Below are 26,915 nucleotides of genomic sequence, written 5' to 3'. Positions count from 1 at the left end.
AGCCATGAATTCCAGGAGTTTATGTCGGGCAATGGGATCAAGCACGTCCGGACAGCGCCGTTCAAGCCGGCGTGCAATGGCCAGGCGGAATGGGCGATCCAAGTCATAAAACAGGGCATGCTACGCATCCAAGGACCCTCCCTTCAGTACCGCCTATCACGCCTCCTGCTGGCCTACAGGTCCCACCCGCACTCGCTCACGGGAGTCCCGCCAGCGGAACTCCTCATGAAACGCACGCTCATTCACCCAGCCCTGGCAGACATTGTTGAGGGCAAGCGCCAGTCCCAAACCGAGCTCCATGATCGAGGCTCAAGGGGGAGGTGTATAGAAATAGATGACCCGGTATTTGTTCTTAACCATGCTTTGGGACCCAAATGGCTTGAGGGCACCGTAATTGGCAAAGAAGGAACAGGATCATGGTGGTCAGACTAAACAATGGGCAGATATGTCGCAAACACTTGGACCAAGTAAAGACAAGGTTCAGTGCAGGCACAGAGGAACCGGAAGAAGAGAATGATGAAATAGCACCCAGACCACCTGCCAGCGCACGAGCAACAAAGACAGCCCTCAGCATGCACAGTCCCTGCGGCCAGCCTGGACAGGCCGGAATCACCTCAAGTGACAGAGACGCGTGCTGAGGCTCAGCCACCAGAGCCACAACTGCGGCGCTCCACGAGAGAGCGCCGACCACCCGATAGACTTAATCTCTGAAACTAAAAGACCTAAGGGGGGAGGTGATGTCATGTATTTCACCATCTTGCAATGACTATAAGTATGTAACTGTAATTCATGCATACTGTACCTGTACCCTTGTAATGCACACCCTGACCACAGGGAGTGAGCTCCTCACCTGGGCTTCCAGGTATAAAAGGGGAGGTCCCACCCAGGATCAACATTCTTCAGTCCTGGAAATAAAGTGAAGGTCACAGAGTGACCGTGTCTGATATATCCATGTCTCATGTGAGTTTGTAACAAGGTGCAGAGACATTACATGGTGCACACTTGAGGGATTCTAAAACATGAGATGTTGCCAACCTACACCTAAGCTCCATGGACAATTGGGGAGGTTCCCTATTGTCTGGACTCTGTACCAGGCACGCAGAAACTCCACCTACGTAGCTTGGTTTGGAGACTGGTAACTCGGTGATGGATTTCCGCACAGCAGACACCAAGCTGACCAAAACAAGACGCACGTTAGTCTGTCCAGGAAGTGCAGTCTGGTAGGCTATATGAGGGGGTGGGGCATCACAGCGGAGCCCAATCCCCTCCTCACTCAGTATCCACACATACACATGTACAGTTCTTTTCATGACGGGGTATGAAAATAATACTGATAGTTTTCCATTTATTTTAAGAAACCTTAAATATCCACAACTTTATGCCACAAATATGAAGTTTGGTTTTAGAGACACGTGGGGCTGATTTTCCTGTCAGTCACGCCTGGGAAATGCTTATTCCCCCTAACGACAAAAAATAAGGACTGAGACCCATGATACCCGGGGCTGGAGTTTCCACGAGGTTGCGCTAGTTTAAAAAAACATTGCGCCAGAAGCCGACCCCGCCCACAAAGCTGGCCGCGCCCCCAGGGCGAACGAATCAGCATTGTGGGAGTCCGCTAATTGTGCTCACTTGCAGACTTAAAACATTAAGCTGCTTCTTTTGGGCGCAAGGGACATTAATAGGCAGGATTTAAAACCTTTTGAATGTAATGTTTTTCGATTTGCTAAAAAACTGACTACTCTACTCCAATATAACTAACAAATGGTTCTGTATATTTTTTAAGGCATTTTCAGTCATTTAAAATAAAGGGGATTAACACTGTGATTAAAAATGCTTGCCTTTTGTGATACCCACTTTCAGCTGTATTAAATCGACTGCACCAAGTTACCACTCATAAATATAATCAAGGAATATTTTTAAAGCAAAGTGTTTTTTTAATCACGTTTTAAAACGATCGCCGATTGCACCCAAAGTGGAAACTCTACCCCCAGATTTCTACCCCCTCTCCATTGCCCAGAGATATCCAGGACTTCCCAAAAGAGACACACCTGGGCCTGTGCCAGCAATGGATGCAGGCCAAGTTCCATCCACGGATGCAGGCCAAGTTCCATCCGCAGAAGTTCCCTCGCACCTCACTCTTCTATGGCTTGGTCCAAAGGGTGGCCAAAGAAGCTGGTGGTGGCCTTGTGCCTGGAACCCCCTCACATTGCTGGGTCTGGAAGCCAGGCAGCAAGGCAAAGGTGGCTAGAAAGGTAATACTCCCTTTCTATTGCAGACTTTCAACAGATGTTCAGCCTGAAAGTCACCTGGCTGCTCTCCAACAGCAGCTTGAAAAAGCTCTAGGCAAATGGGCTCTCCTGCAGTTGCGCTTCCACACCCTCTGATTCCAGCCAGGGGAGTGGACCTTTGCCAGGGATGCAACTAGGCCATGCTAAATTTCTAGGGTCATGTATAGTCCACCTACTCGATGTCCAGCCAAGTGGGGGGCTGGGGAAGAAAATTGACCCCATATTTTTTTTTTAAACCACTGATAAACATGAAAGGGTCCAAAAAAAGTTCCCTATTCCTATCTGAGTAAATACATTTAGGCCAATAGAATCTTCTTTTAGATTGCTGTTGATCACATTGCAGTTTGTGGGAGCCTGCTGAGCGCAAATTGGCTGCCGCATTTCCCACATTACAACAGTGACTACACTCCAAAAGTACTTCATTGGCTGTAAAGCACTTTGAGACATCCAGCAGTCATGAAAGGTACTATATAAATGCAAGTCTTTCTTTTAGATCTTCTTTAGTGAGTGGAGTTTATAACTTGGCATCCAGCACCACAGAGACTTTACATTTGACTGATTATTTTACGTTGATTATTTTGAAGCCAAATTATGACCTGATCTGGATAAGTCAAGAGACTTTTGGTTTAGGTTTTTAATTCTCTATATAGAGAATATTAAGTTTACTGAAGCATTTGAAAAATGGTTCATATCATATATACAATGTCAGTGATGATTTAATTATGTCAGTGTAGTGACATGGCTCCCAGCATCTACTTTCAATGAATAAAGCAGCCATGGTTGAATAAAGCATAAATTCTAACTTTCAAATACCACATGGCCTATGGAAAGGCACCACAGAGTAGCACCAATAACAAGCAACCTTTCTCTGGTCATATTTCTCCATCCACTTTCAAATATTTAGAGGGAGAATTTGGGGCTAATTTTGATTTTCCACCTGCTGCTTGCCTACTTCTTGCCGAGAGTTTTGGGCTGATTTTCACTTTTGGGGGTGCCGGAAAGCTGGCGGTAGTGGCTCGGCCGCCTGTTATATTTCCCGTCCAATTTTCCATTCCATTAACTTCAATGGAAAGAACGAACAGATGGGCGTGTATAACGGGCAGCCAATGCACTGCCGCCTGTTTTCTGACATCACTGAAAGTGAAACCCAGCTCCAAACTCCTGGCATGAAAGCCTGTTCCTGGGAGGTCTGAGCTATTTCAAGGGTCGAACCTCATTTCCATGGCACTAGCGAGCTGTACCGAGAAAAATGGCGGTAAATGCAGCATAGCTATTTTGGGGCCGCTACCGCCCTTATCCATCATGTGACTGAGTTAAAATTGGCTCTCTACTCGCCTCAGTAGAAAGACACAAAAGAGGCAATTTAAATTTGGCCAGGGGAGACACTGTACCACTTATCACCCCGCCGCTATATTTACTGACGCCTTCCACTGGGTGACTTGTATCAGACAGGAACCTCATTACCGTTCTTAAATAGGGGCACCTGTGAGATACCTAGGACCACAATCCAATTTAGACGGACAACTGGACGGTGCGTGTGCTGGGCAAGCTCCACCAAGTTGAAGTCAGCAACGAAGTGGAAGAGGCCCCACAAATGTAGGTAACTCATTAGTTTTGTGGGGCCAGGAGAAGCAGGAGTGCTCCTCCAGGCTCCACTAGAATAATAAGGGTCGTTGTCACCCTTGGCATTTCCGCCTCCATTATCTCCCCCACCGGACCGACCTGTGGGTTGGGTTAGCTACCAGGCCGCCCGATATTGCGCGGGCCCAGAGCCGGCAAGCTGCTGCAGAACATCCATTGCGGATGGGCGCAGCTCATGCAAGCATTGTAATGGAGCTCTCCGGCCTGTTCTGTGCATGGAATTACTATCAGACCAATGCAAGCCTCTTTTACTCTGCAGTCCATGGATGTGACCTCGACACAAACTACTTAACATAAGAACATAAGAAATAGTAGGCCATTTGGCCCCTTGAGCCTGCTCCGCCATTCAATAAGATTATGGCTGATCTGATCATGGACTCAGCTCCACTTCCCTGCCCACTCCCCATAACCTTTTATTCTCTTATCGCTCAAAAATCTATCTCCATCTTAAATATATTCAATTACCCAGCCTCCAGTGTCCTGGGCAGAGAATTCCACAGATTTACAACCCTCAGAGAAGAAATTTCTCATGTTTTAAATGGGCGGCCCCTTATTCTGAGACTATGCCCCTAGTTTTAGTTTCCCCTATGAGTGGAAATATCCTCTCTGCATCCACCTTGTCAAGCCTCCTACGATAAGATTACCTCTCATTCTTCTGAACTCCAATGAGCATAGGCTCAACCTATCTTCATAAGTCAACCCCCTCATCTCCGGAATCAGCCTAGTGAACCTTCTCTGAACAGCCTCCAATACAAGTATATCCTTCCTTAAATACGGAGAGCAAAACTGTACGCAGTACTCCAGGTGTGGCCTCACCAATACCCTGTATAGTTGTAGCAGGACTTCTCTGCTTTTATATTCTATCCCCCTTGCAATAAAGGCCAACATTCCATTTGCCTTCCTGATTACTTGCTGTACCTGCATATTAACTTTTTGTGTTTCATACACAAGGACCCCCAGGTCTCGCTGTACTGCAGCACTTTGCAATTTTTCTCCATTTAGATTATAATTTGCTTTTCCATAATGGATACACTATTATACAAAGTGGATAACCTCACATTTTCCCACATTATACACCATCTACCAATTTTTTGCCCACTCGCTTAGCCTGTCTTTTTCCCTTTGCAGGTTTTTTGTGTCCTCCTCACAATTTGCTTTCCCACCCATCTTTGTATCATCAGCAAACTTGGCAACATTACACTCGGTCCCTTCATCCAAGTCATTAATATAGATTGTAAATAGTTGAGGATCCAGCACTGATCCTGCAGCACCCCACCAGTCACTGTTTGCCAACCGGACAAAGTTTCTGCGCTGTTTTTCATATTCCGCACCCCAAGACGACCTACATTTAGCACTTGTACAGATGCATGGACTAATACAGAGATGATGAGATTCAGTGATATTTATGTCACTTGTGAATGGGCTGGTTGTTGTTTGTAGGAAGCCTATGTATAAATACAGAAACATAACACAACAAACTTATTTCCATTCTCTTCCCACTGTACAGAACTTCAATAACAATTGGTACAGCCAGCTTTGATAGGGGCTACCAGGTCATGAAGGTGGGGCTACAGCACAAGCCCAGCACACTTCCCTGACAGAGCCCTGCATCAGCCGAGGAAGTTGCAGTAGCTGACTTCATAGGAAATTCTGCTGAAAATGAGCTATTAGCAGTGACACTTTTGAAGCAACACGTATCAAAATGCTTGGGCACATGTTTTAGCTTTGCAGAAAGGTATACACAGATCCCTTCCCTGAATATAAAGATTTATTAAAATAAACAAACTTTTGGAAAGCAGAATTTCACACAGGCCTGTAAAGCCATTTCTATAAGTCTAGGATAAGATTGTTCAGAACCTGGAGTATGTTTTTCCAAGTAAAATATTCAGTTATGAGTTCTGGTGAAGACATTAACCTAACATTCTCTTTCAGATACTGACTGAATCTGCTCTTCATTTCCAATATTTATTGTTTATATTTTAATTTCCAAAACTCACACTTTACATTGCTATTAGAATATATACTATGTTCACTAGAACCTAATGCAAACCTAAAACCATCTGCTGAGTGATCTACATTGATTGCCTGCCCAAGTCGCACTCTAGTATATTTAGCGCCACAGGCTTGTGCGGTTTTTGAGGCTAAGAAAAAAGACACATTTAACACGCTTATCATTTTCACTGACCTTTGGTGACCCGAGGTCAGATGACATCAACGAATTCACTTCTAGGTGAAACATAATCAGCCATAATAGTTCCTTTGGCCTCCCTCACAAGGCAGATAAAGTGAATTTGAAATAGAAATCAATTGCATCTTAGTGAAGTGAGGCAGTCTGGCCCAGATCCTCCGGGAACTGCAGGAGTCTCTAGGGGATCATTTTAATGGAACTCGTTGGGTGGAAACCCACGGGATCGGGTGGAACACTGGTTTTCTATCCGCCAAATATTACTCTCCACTGACTTCAATGGAGAGCAAATTCGGGCGGGGTATAAAACCAGCGTTGTACCCGTGCCCATCAGTTTCCCGACAGGCGGGCTAGGTTACAATTGCCCTCATAATTCCATACCTTTCTAAGGGGAACTGGTTAGTTTCTGCTGTGTGTTGTGCCACACCATGGTCTGCCACACCAGCAAACACAACTACCGGTCACATTCATTGCACGTCAATCGGAAAGCATCATTTACGCACATTGATTGGAATGGGGAACTGTCTCTGTGTTACGACCATTCGCTCCGATGATCCATGTGTCCCATTTTCGAATGCTGGTTCAATGTTAGTCATAATAAATACAGCATTTTATTTCCCGGCAATCAACTGCAACCTCAAAGGGCATCATCTTAATGAAAACCTATTTGGTAAACCTTTGCTCATTTAAGGTCATTGAAATATCACTGTGATGAAAACAATGTATTCTTATCCTGTCTATTCACTATCCTAGATCACAATATAAACAATTCATTAGAATTCCGCCTCTTTAAATTCTGGTAATCTTCTATCTGCCTTTGTTGTCCATTTCTGCGATGCCAAGAAAGGAAAACACGATGAAGGCAAAATAAAACTAAATCCAAAGACTGTACGGTAAAAATAATGGCTGAACAGGAATCCATTGCTAGTGCCATCTCATCATGGAGTTCAGAGGGTTAATTATACATGTCGTCTGAAGGCTTCAGATTACATCCTATTAATCATTCTCAGCCATTATTCTGCAGGTAATCTATGTTCTGACAATCAACTACAGATTATTTCTTAGGAACATGCCGGATTGATATCACGACGGTTAATCGTGACCTGAACCCCTTGATTAGAAATCTTCCTTGTAATACCCAGTTATCCATTGTCCTCGCTATAATGAATGTTACAGTATGTTTTCTACTGACGTTGGGTCAGGGAGCTGATTAAAGCACGAAGCAAAGTCTAGTATTTGATCAGCTTTCCATCCCGTATTCCAGTGTGAACCATGTCTAGAAGTTTACTGTGACCATTATTCATAGATCCTTGACTAACAGCCGGGCTGTGATAGTTGAACAGTTCAAGAAGTGGGAGCTTATCGTAGCTGAATGCTCAGTGTGTGGACCAATAGGATACAATCAGTGCATTGCCAGGATAGTATCATTAATGTGCTAATCAGTGAGAAGGTTCAATTCCTTGAGTAGAAGGATTAGAATCCCGCGAAAAACATGATACATACGGGTGGGGTCATCGATCAATCATTTGTCTGCCCAACACAGAAAACAGCTTCCTATTATGCATGAGGAAAGCTGCCGCTAGTGTGACCTCATTTATTGTGAAACGAGATCGTTCATCATTATTTCATCAGCCGCTACACAGTCTCATATTTCTAATTAAAGTTAAAGTGAGAGTACTGAGACAGATTAATTCCCTGCCGGTGGACGCAATTCATCTGCAAGGAGCACTTCTGTAGTTAGCGGACTTTATGAACATCAAAGGAGGACAACATTTGAATAATACATATCAATGCGTACCCGATAGGTTCCGCTGTCAGGGAATCAATTTCACATTTAAGACAAAAAAAACATAATCCCCAGGCTTGCACGTGAGACATTTGGATTTTTAAAATTTTGCTCTTTTAAAAAAAAGAGCAGGTAAAATGGTTTTGTAGTCTAATGTATTTCTACCTTGTAAAATATATAGCGTTATAAAAGAGCTGCAGCTTGTAGAGCTGTGTGATATCAGTGTGGCTCCACTTCCTTGTGGGACTATTTTCTACTATCACCAGGACAACACAATGAGGTTTCATGCAGTTGTTGTCCCTTTCCAGTCAGTACAAAAAAAAATAAACTCTGGAATTCTTGTACAAAAATAAACAGCAGAAAATGAGAACCATAAATTCACATACCACATTAACCTTTAATTCTCAGTGCCACAAAATCTATTACTGAGTCCTCACACAATGCTAAAATTGATTCCGGCAACACAAACAGGTGAAATAGCTAACCAAAAAACTAGCACTGTTTAGATTCCCCCTCCTCTGCAATATCCACAGTAGGTACAGTGCTGACTTTCAGCATTATCCGACAGCTCTGGGAACTGCACTCAAAGCAAGCAATGATGATCTGAATGTTCCCGTCTCTGAGGTAGAACGAGTGAGACAGTCCATTAAAACGTCAACCTTCTAGCTTTAAAACACGAGTTCAAATCCAGCCTAGACTAATGGAACATTAGGGGGGAGAAATTCGGGAGTGACCCGCTGGGATGCTAACTTACAAAAGTTTGAAAAATGAACGCCAGGCGCTAATGTTTTCAAACTTTCAAAATATTCGGCAGTTGCGCTCCAGGAAGAAAGTGGAGAGCTAAAATCAGGCGCTGCACTTAACTTCCCGGAGCGCAATCAGCAGCAGGCGGGGCGGTGAGTGGAGCAGCGTGCACACTGGGTCCTGCAGGGCTGCCGCGCTGAAAGGCTCCCATCTCTTAAAGGGAAGGGCCATCGCTACAGGTTCTGCAAAATAAAAATTCACCTTCTCCACAACAGCAGCCGCGATCCCGTCCGATCAGTGCCGGGTTGCTCGATCGTGGGCAGGAACCTGCAAGAAAGGTCATTTTTTTTTAACCTACCTCGGCCACCTAGCCTTTAAGCATCGCCCCTGTAGCGCCCGACGTACCAATGGACGCCTCCAGCAGCTGCCGGTGTTGCCGCCCTGCGATGCTACAGGAGGCGGAACGCATGTTCGGGCGCTACTGGGGAGATGCGCACTGCGATGATGTCACATTCTTCAGACGAAAGAGATGAGGGCGTTCCGCTGTACCGCCGCCGCAAAAGTCCCGCCGAATATGGCGGGAATTGATTTTAACGCCATGCCCGGTCACCTCCCCCCCCCCCGCGGAGGCAATAACAAGAGGCGCTAACGAGGCCAATTTCTAGGCCTAGGGGTGATTTTAACCCCACCAACTCGATGGAATCCGGGTGGGCAGTCAAAATCAGCCCTGGGACTCGCCCACTGACGTCCTACACCGATCTTGGTGCAGGCTGCGATTTGAACCTGCTCTACTGAGCAGGCAATGGTACACCTGGCGGAAACCAATGGGGTCCTCCTTTAAATATACAGCGCAAGCTCCGACTCCTATTTCCGTGAGGTCCACAACCATGTCTCCGCTCAGGCCCACTGTTCAAATGGCAGCGGGACTCCGATGATACCATCAGAGTCCAATCTGCTTACATAAAGACGGATCCCACTGCCGGGTATCCCCTTTGCTTGCTCAGAAGAGGAAGATAAGATCGCAACCTGCAGGATTGATGTGGGAGGTCGGTGGGCGAGTTCCATGGGTAATTCTAACTGCTAACCCACCACCCCTACCCTGTCCCCACCCCATGGTTGCCGCCGAGAGGGCAAGGTTAATATCGCCCCTGAAATCTCCCTAGCTTTACGCCAAGATGAGGACGGTTTGCTGCCCACCCATCCAGTGTTAAAATCAGGACTTTGCTGTGTAGGTACTCACTGTCACATATACACTCTCATTCTAAATGTATTTTGTAGATGATGATGGAAGGCTTCATACAGTCACTGTGTGTTAAACACAATAATGATGGAGTTAGTACAGTCGGTACGTGTTCATGAGCGGATTGATGCAGTTAGTGCCTTCTACCGAAAATAGAGATGTGGTTAACACCGTCAATTTGATTGGGATCAGGAATTAAACAGTAAAATGCTGTCAACTTGAAAATATAACATTTTAAAACACACTCCCTATGGTCGCTACTACTGCAAACCCCAAAAGTTATGTCTTTTCCTCATGGTTTTTGGGACAACAAAATTTTTTTGGCAATGTCAATCACCTGATATTTTCATCACAAATATGAACAAACTGAGACTTGGTCTTTCTGAGGCACCAGCTGAAACCACTAGAGAGAGCTCCTGGTATTGTGGTTACTGTGCATCTGCTCATTAATACAGGACATGCAAATTCCCCTTGCTGTTCCGCATTGCTAAACATCAGTTGGCGGGGAAATAACTGTCTCTATTTATTCACAGAGTGGGTGTTTCAGTTATATTACTGCTGAGGGCTAATGTTACTGCTACAGTCAGCACAGTGATAAATGACCAGACAGCTTGCCGTATGGGCTCAATGCACTATTTATTGCCAATTTCAATAAACGTGATCGGTGAGGCTCTTCGGTTTGCTTAATGTAATACAAATTCCCTTCAAAGCATTTAAAGCTATTGTACTTTATGTTCCATCCCAAGGACTTTATGCTCATACCTCATGCTCAGTCACAAGGGTGGAATCTGATCCCAAACCCATCACAAGAATAGAATCTCATTCCTCAGCCTCATCAAAAGGCTACAAAGCCATCTTTATCCTCTTGTCACATGAACTGACTCACATATACAAGATTTTTAAATTAACCAATCTGTCTCTTCTTTACTCCTGTTTCATCCATCACATGGCTAGAATATAACACAACGTAAGACTCCAAACAAAGATGCAAGACCTTGAGTCCTTTCTCCTTGCTTTCAGATGGGCAGATTTGACAAAATAGAGCAAAATTACAATTGGTGCTGTTCTTGTACAAACCTTAAAGAGCGAACAATTTTTGCTTTAAAACAGCACAGAGAGGTTTAGGTACAAGTGCATTTAGCATTTAAACAACAATGATCATCATTTCTACCCTAATGACTGTAATATCCCACACCACTTATTCCCCGACTCTATTCTGAAATGTAATAAGCATATGGACTGATGGAGGAGGTCCAATGACTCTTAATTACTCTGTAAACTTTCAGTGGAGGAGTTTCGTTTTGATTCCACATCAGTTGAGTAGTGGCGACTTCTTTGCCTTTGAATCAATCATATTCTGGAATATCTCTCTCAGATCTCAGTTCCAGGAGGCATTGACCAAGGACCTTCAGTGTTGACTCTACCAAAATTTGTGAGGTTGGAGATCTCTAAATTTAAATATGACAGGCACGCACCCAAGAAAGAGAGACTTTATATAGCACCTTTCATGATCACCGGACATCTCAAAGTGCTTTACAGCCAATGAAGTACTTTTGGAGTGTAATCACTGTTGTAATGTGGGAAACGCAGCAGCCAATTTGCGCACGAGCAAGCTTCCACAAGCAGCAATGTGATAATGACCAGATAAACTGCTTTTGTTATGTTGATTGATGGATAAATATTGGCCAGGACAGCGGGGATAACTCCCCTACTCTTCGAAATAGTGCCGTGGGATCTTTTACGTCCACTGGAGAGAGCAGACGGGGCCTCGGTTTAACATTTCATCCAAAAGACAGCACCTCCAACAGTGCAGCACTCCACTGGAGTATCAGCCTAGCTTTATGTGTTCAAGTCGCAGGAGTGGGATATGAACCCACAACCTTCTGATTCAGAGGCAAGTGTGCTACCCCCTGAGCTGCAGCTGATACTAACTACAAGAGGTGCACTTCAACACTGAAGAAAACGGCATACTGTGACAGTGTGCCATTTTTGTGGGGCTGGCAGGGCAACCCTCACAGGAAGAGGGAAGTACCTCCTCAATCCCCTTGGTACGAGGCCAACATTTATGAAGGATATGACCTCAATCCTCAGAGGTCCAGGCCACAATCGTCAGGTGGTCCATACTTCTGCCATTTGAAGGCCAACACACCTGGCCTCGTCCAGTGGGATGGCTGTCAATGACCCACCCACCGTCTGAGAGGTTTGGAACTTCTTGCCTTCGGAGTCTCCAATCATGGCCATGTTCACTCCTATGTCAATTGCTCAGGTTTGGATAAAGATTGGAAAATCTGTACAAACTGAAATTTTCAATTTACAAACTATATAATAAACTTTGGCAGGTTCAAGTTAGGAACTGCAGGTCTGTGTCTGGTAGGATTCACACATCTTTTCAAGGTTTTATGTACCAACACAAATATATTCACACATCTACAAATACACTTGTAATCTGTCAAAGTTTGCCTTGCAGATCGTGCGCACGCGCCCCAAAAACACTTTCGCTGGTGTGGAGTTGGATTATTTGCCCAAGTGCCATTTTGGTTGATACCATCACATGGCTTTGCAATATGCAAATTGGAGTCCTATTACATACATGGAACCCTGACACAGGTTTGAGGTACCAATGGGCAGAGTGTGCTCCACAAAGTTATGTAATTGGTAGGAAAGGATTACAGAAACGTGAAGCAAGAAAGTAGTTCTAACACTAGTGCTAGTTATTTTCTACTATCTGACAAGTTAGCAAAGTTTAAAATTACTATAAGCATAAATGATATGTTTCTACTAGTATTTGTTTTTTTTTGTGTTTTAATAAATTATTTTGGCTTTTAAAGCTTATTTTTAGTGTTACTCTACCAGCCCCCATAGAAAATGGGCCGAGAGTTGCGGTCGGAGGCAAGCCTCCGGAGTATGCCTCCAACCCGGAAAAAATAACGGAGCTACCAGCCGGCTCCCGGACTTTGGGGTCTTCAGGTCCTGGGCCTGCAGCATACGCCTGCGCAAAGGCCCAAGGATCCCAGGGTCACAGGCAGTTCGAAAGGGTCCCTGGGACCACCTGCGCCAGGTCAACCATTTAGAATGGGGGACACCTCATAAGCTTATGGGGATTCCAATTGCGAACGTAATCCCCATAAGCTTATGAGAAATCCACAAATAAATAAATAATTAACACAACTCTAATAAAAATAAATATCCCCATGTTTAAAATTAATTAAAAGTCCCTTTAACTAAGCATTTAAAATAAAAATGCAATCTTTTGAAAAATAATTTTAAACATTTTAATCCGGGCCCAAATTTACATAAACGAATTTTAAATGATTTTGTATGTTTTATTCAATTTTAAAATTTTAATTTAACATTTATTTTAACCCTTACGCTGGTAAAAGTAGGCCCTATGGTTTAATGGGCATTCGCTGGGCAGTAGTTGGACAAATAGTCCAATTCCGCACCAGCAAAAGTGTTATTGGGGCGCGTGCAGACGATCTGTCAAGGCGAACTTTAACAGATCGCAAGTTCCGGGTTTTCGCGCATGTGGAAACCTGGAACTTGCGGGGCCTTTCTGAGGGCTTCCGAAGATGTACGCTCTGCGTGCGCCATCATCAACCCCGCAACATATGGGCCAGTGAGGATCTCATGTAGAAACGGGATAGAATCAATTGCTGAAGTAAAATGGTTCTCTGTTCATTATCCTGGGCACTACAGCATTTTACCCAGATAGTAGGACAAGTGGAAAAATTCTTGAAGTTGTAGGGTGAGATCTCTCCTTCAAGAGTCGTCTGAAATGCAGAAACTAAAAATATCTATGGTAAAAGATCCAAAAAAAAGAAAGACTTAATTTAAATTCAGCAGATGCTGGGGGTGAGGTTATTTTTCATGTAGCAGTAATTTTTATGCTGATGGCAGCATTTGAAAAAAGCAAACTTGCTGTTAGTGCTGAATTATGTTCTCCAAGATGGATTTGACACAGCATTAAATTAAATATTTGTAGGAGAATCTAAATAACTTAAACAATGTTGCATGTTGCAATATTTGCCCCTCTGCTTGATTCGGGGACATAAAAGACCTCATGGCATTATTCGAAGAGGAGCAGGGAAGTTCTCCCAAAGTCCTGGCCAACATTTATCCCTCAATTAACACCATCAAAAATAAATTAGCTGGTCGTTTAACTTATTTCCTGTTATTTAACAACAGTGACTACAATTTATAAGAAATTCACTAGCTGTGAATGTCTTTGAGATGTTTGAGATGTGAGGACATGAAGGATACTATAAAAATGCAGCTTCAAACTTGGACCTGGATTTAACACCACCAATATAATTCATGTTGGCTCTTTTGGACACCAGACAGCATTCCATGGCCTAGAAATTGGCTTGTGCCCAACTTTGGTCACGAACCCAGCAGGAATTGGGAAAAGTCAGGCCAAAACTGATGAGCTAGAGGGCCATACAAAATTGGTACTCTTGCGTCATCAGGAAATGATCAGCATGCTGAAAATGCCAATCGTGCCATAAGAGGCAATGCACTGGTCACGAAGAGGATAAAAAGATCAATTGGTGGGGAAGTTGGCACCAGAGCAATGGTGAGGCCAATAGGGGATAAGGGGAGGAGATCGAGAGATGGGAGATTAGGAGGTGGGACACTCCTGCTCCTTCTGGCTTCACATTCATGTAAGTAGACCAGTTATACTTACATTTTTTGGTGGCAGCCTGCAGCGGTCCCTTTAAAGACCATTGCTTTGGCTGCTGTGCACCTGAGAAAGCTGACCACCGCATACACGGCACATGCTGCAGTAGTTCTGGAAATGGGCCTAAAATAGGCGTTAGACCCCAGACCCTAATGCCTGTTTCAGACAGGTACCCTGAACAACTACAGGGAGTCCTAACCAATATGACGTGCGGTGCATGCCCAGCACGGAATGAGCGTACACACGCCGCACGCCATATTGGAGCCCTCAGCCTCCAATTTTCAGGTGAAAAAGGGCCACTGGGTGATCCAATTTCTAGGCCCCTATCTTCAATGACTGTTTGAACATTACCGATGAGTGGTGATGCACCATCAAATAATCTGAATGAGTACTCACAATACTGCTTATATGTGTCATATGTCTAATGTAATTACTGGAAAAATATTCCATTTGTAGTATTCCCAATAGGTACTAATTCCTTACCTAAAATTACATAGTATTTACAGCACAGAAACAGGCCATTCGGCCCAATTGGTCCATGTCAGTGTTTATGCTCCATTCAGAAAATTTTAACATGTTTTTGCATAAAATTTAAAAGACTTCATATGGCTATTCAGCTTCAGAATGAATACATCCTTAACAGGAACACTGCAGGCCCAACAGGATAAAATGGTATCAAATGTAGGAGAATCTTGGAGAGAAGAAGATATTTTGCTTTGAAGTAGAAATTTTATTCTGGTGCACATTTCCAAAATGAAGGCAATGACAGAAAGTAAAACACTCAAACCAGAAGTGATTAAATAAAGCTCTTTACTCAATTTAGCCAATAAATATTATAGGTACATAAACGTGATTGCATTTTCTACATAGTGGATGTGCTCACTGTATGACTACAATATAAATCTTTTTCTTAGTTTTTACATACACATGTAAACCTAAAAAGTAGCAATTCTCTACAAACATTTATAATGAGTTATTCTTATGTTCCTTACTTTAAAATAAAGAACCACAATGCAAAAGTAAGAGGCTATTGAATATTAATTATGTATGACATATTGTAAGTGATTATGTATGTAAACTATGTGTATTTGTTCTATTCATAGAACTGGTTGGCATTCTGGAAGGAGTCGTCATTCAGGGCATTTTCCACAGTGACAGTCAAGGTTGGGGGTATATCAGACTGAGGGCTACAGGATTGAACTTGGTGCTCACTTCATACTCCCATGGACCAATAGAGTACTCTAAACAGTGACATCCTGGACGTACCTAGAGTAGACTTGTTGGTGGCTTATCAGTGTGGTGAGCAAGTTGATCAGAGAGGCAACATGCTCTGCCATCTGTGCCCATCTAAATGGTATGCAACAGTGTCACGTCACTGCACATCTAGGTTCCCTAGATTGCACTCTATATGCACATTTGCATTGTATCCTGCAAGTGGCAAATGGCCTCTTTCAACGTGCTCAGTGTGAAATGGTGGTGGAAAATGGCAGCATTTGTCCTGTCAGCCAGGTGCATCCCCTAGTATTCTGTGTACAACTCTTCATCTTGCACTGCAGAAGGTAAAGACTCAAAGAGAGGTTCTAGTCACAGGTGACATGTTCTCTTGTCACTAAACAGCATTGTCACCTGCTTGGACCCCAGATCCTATACACTAGTCGTTCTTGAAGGAGGTTTCCCAATGCCTTTTTATCATCTCCTAAAATTGTGACAGTCTCCTGCGTCATCTCATTGGTGAGCTCATCTGTGGAGATATAAGAGTTTGCATGATTAGACTTTGAACTCTGTCTAGACTTTTAATATGTCTAAAGTAATACCATTCTAGATGATGGACAATAGGTAATGAAGTTATTTTTTTGCCACACACTAAACAAGAAATGAAACAGGAATTATTAGCTGACTTTACTACATATTCTTAGTATCCATATAACAGCGATTGTATATACTTTACAATGTCCATTTTTATCGAAAAACAACATGGAAATTAATTAATGACTTACCAAATCTTGCAGCAGCCTCAGAGGAAAAGGTAACATCATAGTCACACTGCAAATGGAATGTCAGAGCAATAATTTTCTCAAGCCTTGTTAGCAATTTCCTTGGTGGCCTTTTGTAGCTCAATGATGTAGCTTTGATCTTTCAATGGTTTTGTAATTTACACCTTGCTGAATAGTTAAGGTCATTGATTGCCTTTTGACAATCAATGGCATTTCCGCAATCTTCAGAGCACTGATTCACTCTTTTGGTAATACTGACCCATGCCTTAGCATGGTCATGTGCCATGGATAGAGTGGCTTTGTTTCCTTGAAAAGATTCTTTTTCTGTATCTGATTACCAATGGATTAAGTTTCCCTTTGCTGAAGCATGACCTTGTGCATCGTTTCTCACCCGTTGTTACTAAGTCAGATCATTTCATAGGTCAAGTGGCTCATTTACATGGATAAAAATATTACATTTGTATAAATAAACCAAACATCTGTTCAAAAAGTTTCAATTTCCGCCAACTGTATATTGAAATCCAGAGTAACCAAAACTGGGCACATTCATTGATTGGTGTAAAATGAACAAAGCTATTGGCATTTCAGTAATCTGTTTAAAGTGCCTTTATGTCTAACAGATAAAAATAATCTCCCGTGGTCTGCAGTAGGTAGTAAAAGGATAAGTTAATTAGAAGAGATATGGAGAAATACAAGCTCCTATCCATCTGTATGTATATAATGTGGATAACCGAGGGAGTTTGGTTGTTAGGCATCTTAGTGTATATGTTAGTAAATAAGGCTCATTCAGTGGACTCTCTCAAGTTACTGAAAATAGCTGTAGTGAAAATGTAAGTGCCCAAAACATCTCAATAATAAAGATTGAAAGCGAAAATCTAAATCGCAATTGAAACATTTTGGTATTTTGAATATTTGTCAGCCTTGTGCTGTGGCTGCTATTCCTCATTTCCTTAGCAAGCCCACAATCGGCCCCTGTGTATATACAATGCCTCTTCAAACTCCCTAAATCACAACGGAACTTCACAGACAACAGCTACTATAAATCAAGAAGTAAAAAAATAGTTTTGTAGCATTGCAACAACAGATGCAAATATTATATTCAATGACACAAAATATATTATGTGTGTGCACACGTGAAGTGAATCATGGGATAAAGAAACAACAGATGGGGCCAGTCATCAGATTATCTAATTAGTTTCAAATTAAGCTAACTTCCATTCACATCCCAGTTTATCAGCAGCTACTCTGAGCAGATCTGGGCTGGGTTAGGGTATGGGTTTGGAAGCTGGAGAATCATGGTGCTTCCTGTTGATTAAACTGATGCCTCCACTGTCCATATTCTTTTGGTTAAAGTGCAGGTGGTGCTCACAAGTTGATACACACATTTTACACTCCGGCAGCTTTTGTGACGGTTCTGACAATCTGGGCTGTGGGAAGGTGGAACCGTGACCCCTCCCACCTGGGGGAAATACAGGGGGAAGTTTGGAATATAAAGCAAAACCAGACAGTTCTGTGCAGAGACACAGTGAGAGAGAGAGAGAGAGAGAAGGAGGCAGGAGATGAAGTGTTGTTGCAGTTGTTGACGTGTGTATTTTGTTACTAGTTAATACATTCTGTTCTATATTCATAACTGCATTTGGACATTTGTCTACAAGACCCTGCAATCTGGTGCTTATGTGGGTCTTCATTCTTATATGTGGAGGTTCACATTATGCATTGCTTTACTGCATGAGTTACCGGATACCAATTCAATATGTCTTATTGTAACCTATGAACTGTCTACATTATTAATATCAATGCAGATGTAGCCTTTGGTCTACCTGTCCAATATCAGCTCCTCTAGCTTGTGCAGATCACAGGCAATATACTCCAACGCCATGTCCGTGATGCGGGGACACCACGACAGGTCCAGGCTGCGCAGCTTCCGCAAGTTCTCCGCTACCAGCTCCACCCCGTCGTCAGTGATCTTGGAGCAGCCGGAGAGGCTGAGGGCGGTGAGGTTGGGCAGGCTGTGCACCATGTTCACCACACCGTGATTGGTGATCTCCCAGCAGGAGTTCAGGCGCAGTGTGTGCGTTGTGTATCCCTGCTTGGCAGTGAAATAGGCCATGGCCGTGTCTGTCACGTGATAGGCCTGCAAATTCAGCTCAGTTAGGTTCGGCAGCAGCTGTGAAATGGCGGCGATGGCGTCGTCTGCCACGTTGATACAGTCGCTAACGCTCAGGGAGGTAATCCGTGCATTAAGGCTGGACCAGAGGCCTGCTTCTGTGAAGTCGTTGCAGCCTGAGAGCTCCAGGTGGGCGAGTCCCTGCATCTGCTCCAACATTACCTAGGAAATGGAAAGAGTGGAGAGAATGTATAAAATATTGTAGCAACGATTCCTTACCTGCACATCCCAATCACTTTAAATCAGCACTACGCTATTTTAATGAGACCACAAACTGAATTGGTCCCCCAGCACCATCTCAGCAATCAGACATGATGCAGTATTCCCCAGGACAGATGAAAGGATGAGAACATTTTAATTTCTTTTTAATCAAAATGATGTATTTTTCCAAAATAGACTATTTCCTCGTGGCATTTAATTTAGTCAACCATGATCAGCGGAATCAGCCAAGAGGACAACCGTTGGAAATTTGGATTTCTGACTCAAATAGCTATTGCACAAGTCATACACAGTGCAGTTGTCCTGTCATATTTTGTGATTTAACATTAAATATGGAACAAAAGCTGGCATTCAAGAGTTTAGGTGATGTCAGACTTCAAGAGCAAAGCCTAAGTGGTTAATAATTTCATTGTATCTCTGGGACTGCATTACAGCCTTTTAATATCCTAACCAATTAGTGCTGGTTATCTGGTCATGCATCTAAATCTCTGCTGGGTGCTTGATGTAGGACATGCATTATGCAAACCTGTGGGATGTGATTCATATCCCATAAGTGAGCTGATATGTTGGATTCATCTCGGCGAAAAGACTCATTAGTTATGGTCAATGGCACAAATTATATATAAATCACATCCAACGATGTGTTCTACTTATTGATCATCTCAGCTCAGATTTCCCTGGGATGGTGCACAGCTGTACTCTGAGGTGGACACCCTGAGGTGTCAAACAGGGCACCCCTCCCTTACACCCACTCCATGCAGCTGCATGGCCATTTAACCAGCCACCAAGCAAGGGATGAGGTGCCAAGCCACATGCCCACAGCATCCATCTTGCCCCCGCACTATGGGTTTATATTCACTTCATTCGTACCTAGTATTTCTTACCCCCTAACTTTGGCAAGGGTTGGCAATTATGTAAAGCTCATTTTGATGTTTTATAAAGGATGAAACGATACTTGTCCTTTTGTTGTTGTTGCACTACAATCACCTTTAATTGTGCGTAGCCCTTTAATTTGGACCTACTGGCCAGATCGTCCACATCCCCATCGGGCGTGCTCCGTGCACAAAGTCAAACTGTACGGCCAGCTATGAATAATTATTCAAATGAGCTGACCGTGGCAAATTGCGGACAGACGATTTACTTTGTGGCAGGGTCGTTTTTCTGCAGCATCTAGGCAAAAAAAGCTTAACATGCAACAGTGGAGGGAAATCTCCCCTAATGTCACAATTACAGGGGAGGACCAGAGTAAATATGCTAACAACATCCATTTACATAAGTTCTTCAATAGTTCCGTAAAAGTCCCATCAGAAAATCTGAAGAAGCCTGTGGAAATTAAGCACCTTAGTTCAATATTATTTGATTGTAGTAGTGCTGCGGGACATCTGTAAGTGTTCACTTGTCAGCGTATCACCACAAAAATAAACTTAAAAAAAAACTAGGATTGGAGGTTGTCACTATGAACTAATCCGATCAGCCAGAAGGCACAAATGGAGGCTGTCACAACCAATTCGATCATTGGTAGGGGGAGGAAGTGAAGGCTGTTTGAGACCAATCTTTTTCTTTGTCATTGTTTATCGAGGAGAAACGAGAGAGAGAGAAGTTTTGACATGATCCAATGATTTCTGAGAATCTCAGGAACAGGTGTTTTTATTTAATAACAAATTAAGCTATTAAAATGCAGCTTTAAAAAACTTACAATGTTCTTCAAAGGAACTTTCCGAGGCAGGCCCAGATGTTGGCTGATTTAAAGATTTGGAGGGTGAAATTGGATTGGGCCCGAAAACGGGTGCAAAGTGCGATCGGCCTGTGCCCTTTCAAAATGGTGAAGGCAGCACGCAAAATTCGTGCTCTACCTTCTGTTTATAATTGGAGCACTAAACTCAGCACTAAGCGCGCTGCTGATTGGCTCAGCGCGCAAGTGGAGGGAAACTAGCGAATTAAATTTTACCTAGGCTCTCTGCACTTCTTAAAGGGGAAGTGCTTTGTTACAGTAACACCTCAATGCCACTGTGGATGCAGCCATGTCACGACAGGGAAGAGAAAAAGCAAGGCACCTCTCAGATGCAACACTGGGGGCCTTGGTCCTGGGGGTACACAGAAGGATACAGGTCCTCTACCCGCAGGGAGGCAGGAGGTCATCCAGACAGAACGCCAAAAGGCAGTAGGAGGAAATAAAGGGAATGGTAGCGTCATGGTTATGTTACTGAACTAGTAATCCAGAGACCTGGACTAGTGATCGAGTGACCGAGTTCCTAATCCCACCACAGCAGCTGGGGAATTTAAATTCAGTTAATTAAATCAATCTGAATTTAAAGCTAGCATCAGTAATGGTGACCATGAAACTATTGTTGTAAAAACTCATCTAGTTCACTAGTGCCCATTGGGGAAGGAAATCTGCTGTCCTTACCCAGTCTGGCCTATATTCCAGAATCATTCTGGAATGTAAAGATAAACCCCGGCTTCTATTCTCCACTGTTAACCATCTTTTTAAACCCCTCGCCTCAGTCTCCACTCTCCGACAATAAGTGTGAGGAGCTCATAGACTTCTTTGTCTCTAAGATTAAGACCATCCATTCGGCTGCCTCTGCCTCTTCCCTTCCCTTCCTTCCCCTCGCCCACCGGGCCAAACTTCCTCTAAGGAAACCTCCTGCTCTGGCCCCCACCTCACATCTTTCTACAGTTTCTCTCCGATCTCCCCTCATGACCATTCTGAGCTCATCCTGTCCATGAGACCCACGTCCTGCTCTCTCGGCCCTATTCCCACCAAACTGCTGATCACCCAACTTTCTTTTTTGGCTCCCATGTTAGCTGACATTGTTAATGGTTCTCTCTCCTCAGGTACTGTACCCCTCTCCCTCAAATCTGCCATCATCACCCCTCTCCTAAAAAAAACAACCCTCAACCCCTCCATCCTTGCAAACTACCGCCCCATCTCCAACCTCCCTTTCCTCTCCAACGTCCTTGAACGTGTTGTCACCTCCCAAACCCGTGCCCATCTTTCCCGTAACTCCATGTTTGAATCCTTCCAATCCAGTTTCCGCCCCTGCCACAGTACGGAAATGGCTCTCATCAAAGTCACAAATGACATCCTTTGTGACTGTGATTAAGACAAATTATCCCTCCTTGTCCTTCTTGACTTGTCTATGACCTTTGACACAGTTGACCACTATATCCTTCTCCAATACCTCTCCACCGTCGTCCAGCTAAGTTGGACTGCACTTGTCTGGTTCCATTCTAATCTATCTAATCGTAGCCAGAGAATCACCTGAAACAGCTTCTCTTCCCGCCCCACATCATTACCTCTGGTGCCCCCCAAGGATCTATCTTTGGACTGCTCCTATTTCTCATCTACATGTTGCCCCTTGGTGATATCATCTGATAACACAGCGTCAGTTTCCACATATACGCTGATGACACCCAGCTCTACCACACTACCACTTCTCTCGACCCCTCCGTGGTCTCTAAATGATCAGACTCCATGTCCGACATCCAGTTCTGGATGAGCAGAAATTTCCTCCAATTGAATATTGGGAAGACCAAACTCCATTCCCTAGCCATTGACATCATCCCTCTCCTGACTTCTATCTGAGGCTGAACCAGACTGTTCGCAACCTTGGTGTCATATTTGACCCTGACCCTTTCGACCACATATCCGCAGTATAACTAAGACCACCTATTTCCACCTGTGTAACATCGCCCGTCTCCATCCTTGCCTCAGCTCATTCATTGTTGAAGCCCTCATCCATGCCTTTGTTACCTCGAAACTTGACTATTCCAATGCACTCCTGGCTGGCCTCCCATATTCTACCCTATGTAAACTAGAGGTGATCCAAAACTCGGCTGCCCCGTGTTATAACTCGCAATAAGTCCCGCTCACCCATCACCCTTGTGCTCGCTGACCTACATTGGCTTCTGGTTAAGCAACGCCTCGATTTCAAAATTCTCATCCTTATTTTCAAATCCCTCTATGGCCTCGCCCCTCCCTATCTCTACCTGCAGCCCCACAACCCCCCCCCCCCCCCCCGAGATGTCTGTGCTCCTCTAATTCTGCCCTCTTGAGCATCCCTAATTATAATCGCTCAACCATTGGGGGCCATGCCATTTGTTGCCTAGGACCCAAGCACTGGAACTCCCAGCCAAAACCTCTCTACCTCTCTTTCCTCCTTCAAGGCGCTTCTTAAAATATACCTCTTTGACCAAGCTTTAGGTCACCTGCGCTAATTTCTACTTATGCGACTCAGTGTCAAATTTTTTATCTCATAATACTCCTGTGAAGTGCCTTGGGACGTTTCACTATGTTAAAGTCGCTATATAAATACAAGTTGTTGTTGTTGTTATTTATATGTGACTCCAGACCCACAGCAATGTGGTTGACTCTTAACTGCCTTCTGAAATGGGCTAGCAAGTTACTCATTTGTTCAAGGGCAATTAAGGATGGGGAATAAATACTGGTCTTGCCAGTGACCCCCACATCCCATGAACAAATGAAAAAAGAGCTACAAAAAAACAAGTATTGCCCCCAGACCTGGATCCAGTGTCGCAAGAAGTATAATGACTTCACAAGGGCAAGGTCAGTGAATGCATCTTCAAATGCTATATCCCACCAACTGCACCACTAACCTCACACACTGCTCAATGCACCACACCTCCCATCACTCACCTACCAACAATCTCTATCAACCATGACTCATACCTCATTGTGGAAAATTGCACCTTTATGTATTCTATGATTGTTCCACTCCAATAAAAGTGATTAGATGTTGAATATGCCTGCAGCTTAAGCTAGACCCGTTCATGTACCTTTGCACTTCCATTATAAGCCACTTATTTTCACGTGTCATAAGGCCTATATTTCTTTTTTTTTTTTCCAGCTCTCAGCTTTTCTGGGACTGTGTCAGCTTTTGTGAAGCACCTGGTCACATTTTACTCATTTTCTAGATTGGGATGTATACATATTATTATTCACTACTTTGAGAGGGTATATGTGAGTTCTTGTTCCACTGCAGGATGGCACTTGCTCACTGTCCCAGCTGTATGTGTTAATGCAAAACTAGAGGCCAGTAATATAAGATCATCACTATTGTGTCTGTAAGCACTCTAGTAATGACTCCACAAGGTAAGATATTGCACTTGAACTGTTGTGACCTTAGTCCATTTATTGAAGTTCCTGAATGAGGGTACAGTAAGGTGAGCTCCCTTTTATACTTGGTTACCTGCAGTGTATAGGTAACCCCGAGGTCTCCACCAGTTGCACCCTCTGGTGGTACAGGCATCTTCACATACAGTGTGAAGATACATTCAGCGGTCTTATGTAACTGTACATTGAGTGTACAGGGTATATACTTATTTTATACATACACAACAGTCATTTAGAAATCAAATAGAGAATTCAGAAGAAACTTATTTGCCCAGAGAGTGGTGAGATTGTGGAAATCATTACCACAGGGAGTGGTTGAAGCGAATAGTATAGATGCATTTAAGGGGAAACTAAGTAAACATATGAGGGAGAAGGGAATAGAGGGTTATGCTGATAGAGTTTGATGAGGAAGGATAGATGGAGGCTCGTGTGGAGCATAAACGCCAGCATGGGCTGGTTGGGCTGAATGGCCTGTTTCTGAGTTGTATATTCTATGTAATTCTACATATATACTTGGGTTATACCCACAGATATAAAGGGTTTTGAACATTTTGATCTTATTATTTTCAATCTCCTTTGATTCTACTGGTCATCATGGTTTTGTTATGTGTCCCCAGGAATGCAAGTAAACAAATGTGCTTTGTTAGTCCTCTGTTATGTGTCATGTTGTTCTTTTTTTTGACGCTCAAAGTTAGGAATCTATCTGGCAATCCCATTCCAAGCCAAACAAAAAGACAATACTGGTGAGAGTTTCAGTGTTTTCAGGAAATAAAAAAACCTCAATGGTCACAGTTGTTCAATGAAATCCCATTGCTTTGCACGTCATATTCCTGTGTGCAGCTTTCTGCACATTAATTGTACAGGCAGAACAAGATAGATTTAAGCAGTTACGGAAAGCTGGCAGTCGATTCTTGTACCTATAGAGGGCTTCTGCAGCAAGTGGTGATGGGCATGGGATTGTCACTAGCCTCAAATGGGAAATGGAGCTTTCAAAGCTGTATAGGGTTGGTGACATCACAACTATAGCAACACTAATGCATGGCGACAATACTAAAACTGGTGGCATATTAATATTACCACATCTACCCGCAATTGCAGCAAGGCTGCTCTCAGTGCTGGAATGGAGAGAGATACAGGGGGCGAAATTGCCCTGCGCCCCGATTGGGGGCCGATAACCTTCCGGGGCGGTGACTTTTATCGCCCGGCCCGGAAATCCCGCCCCGATGCGGAATTGAGCTTTACGCCCCTCAAAAGAAGCAGAGACCAGCGCTACGTGGATGCTCTGTGTAGCACTGAGACACTACAATGCCTCTCCCCTTCCATTAAAGGGGAGGGCCGCTCCTCACTCTGCATGGCCCTTTGGTGGCCGCCACTGGGCCACCAGGTATGTCTCAGACCTGGCCAGTGGTCCGGCACCCAAAACAGAGTGTAGGGCTGCACGATGGCAGCCCGGTTCATGCGAGGACCACCATGATTGGACCGACCCAAGAGTCAGCCAACCAACAAAGATGGCGGCCTGGGACGCTGCAGGCCTCCCCTTTAAACAGTGCCCCGGGAGCGGATGTCCACCAGCTTTGCAACCTGCGAAGCTGGCGTTGACATCCGACCACAGTGGCCTCACAGTCCATTGGGCAATTTCCTCCATGGGATGTTAAGGGGTCAGCGCAGATTGGTGAGGGATCGGCGCACATGGCAATTACGTCATTGCTGGTCACGTGCCAGCCCAGAGCAATAAATGCGGGCTATAAAAAGGGGCAATTTCACCCCCACAGGAATTTGGTCTTCCCACACTACCTCTTCAAACCCATGAACTGATAACCCAGTGTATGAGCGTAGGTCAACACATGGACAAACCATAGCTATCCAAGAAGAAGCCTTCCTGACTTACAACACCTCTTTCTTGCTTTCTGTCCCTGTTATAACCTTATGTGTCAACATGTTCTAACAAGACTCTATCCAGCCTTCACCATTATATTCATGTCTTCTTCTCTTTTCCTCTGTCTCACAAGAGAAGGTGGCCAGTAACATCAGGAATCTCAGGGCAAAGAAGGTAGTATCCCCAACCCTAAAACTCTGACGTGAGGAAGAAGCTTGGGGATCCTGGGAAACCATGCGCCTAAACCTGTTGGAGAAAGAGATGTAAGAGGATCAGTGGAAGAGGATGAAGGCAGTAATAATGAGGATTTTTTCACTGGGTGTGACACAAGATGTGAAGAACCAGAGAAATCAGAGGGTAAAACGGCATCTTACAGTGGGGAGGGGTGATTCCACTGCAGTTATCTCTGGGTCTCGAGCCTGAATACTCAGATGTCAGTGGCTCTGCTGTAAACAAGAAGGATCCTGGATGAGAATCATACCCATATTGAAGTTATGAGAAGCCATCTGAGAGGATCTGAGATAAGTAACAAGATTCAGTCCAATACCATCCTCAGTGCCAATATCCGAGAAGGATTTGACACAATGTGCAATACCTGGAGCAGCTGCTGGTACCAGGAACATTTACATTCATCCCCTCTAACAGAGAGACCTCGACACCAGTTTATGCATCCAACATGGAGGCTTTGACCACTGGCCTTTAGACCATTTGTAGATAACAAAGGCAAAACAGTCTCCAAGAACTTTGCAGCAACATAAGAATATAAGAAATAGGAGCAGGAGTAGGCCATTTGGCCCCTCGAGCCTGTTCCACCATTCAATAAGATCATGGCTGATCTAATCATGGACTCAGCTCCACTTCCCCGCCCGCTCCTCATAACCCTTTATTCCCTTATCACTCAAAAATCTGTACGTCTTAAATATATTCAATGACCCAGTCTCCACAGCTCTCTGGGGCAGA

The 26,915-nt window shown here is 44.0% G+C and overlaps 1 protein-coding gene across 2 annotated transcripts in view; it reads right to left on the bottom strand.

Annotated features, from left to right (window-relative positions):
- fbxl16 (F-box and leucine-rich repeat protein 16) overlaps positions 1-26,915 on the bottom strand; it is a 206,413-nt gene that overhangs the window by 48,308 nt on the left and 131,190 nt on the right. Inside the window, exons 3-4 of one of the 2 annotated variants that reach the window (XM_070856751.1) lie at positions 18,377-18,885; positions 16,242-16,303 (exon numbers count right to left, since the gene is read on the bottom strand). In XM_070856751.1, coding sequence (XP_070712852.1) covers positions 16,300-16,303; positions 18,377-18,885 — 513 coding nt within the window. In that variant the 3' untranslated portion in view covers positions 16,242-16,299. Of the gene's footprint in view, positions 1-16,241; positions 16,304-18,376; positions 18,886-26,915 lie in introns of those variants that run through there. The other variant, XM_070856750.1, reaches the window with a different exon arrangement.

The sequence above is a fragment of the Pristiophorus japonicus genome, chromosome 15 (assembly GCF_044704955.1).
Source record: "Pristiophorus japonicus isolate sPriJap1 chromosome 15, sPriJap1.hap1, whole genome shotgun sequence".
NCBI classification, from domain to species: domain Eukaryota; kingdom Metazoa; phylum Chordata; class Chondrichthyes; family Pristiophoridae; genus Pristiophorus; species Pristiophorus japonicus.
The sequence above is the reverse complement of the archived record's forward strand: the minus strand, read 5'-3'. Positions and strand labels throughout refer to the sequence as shown.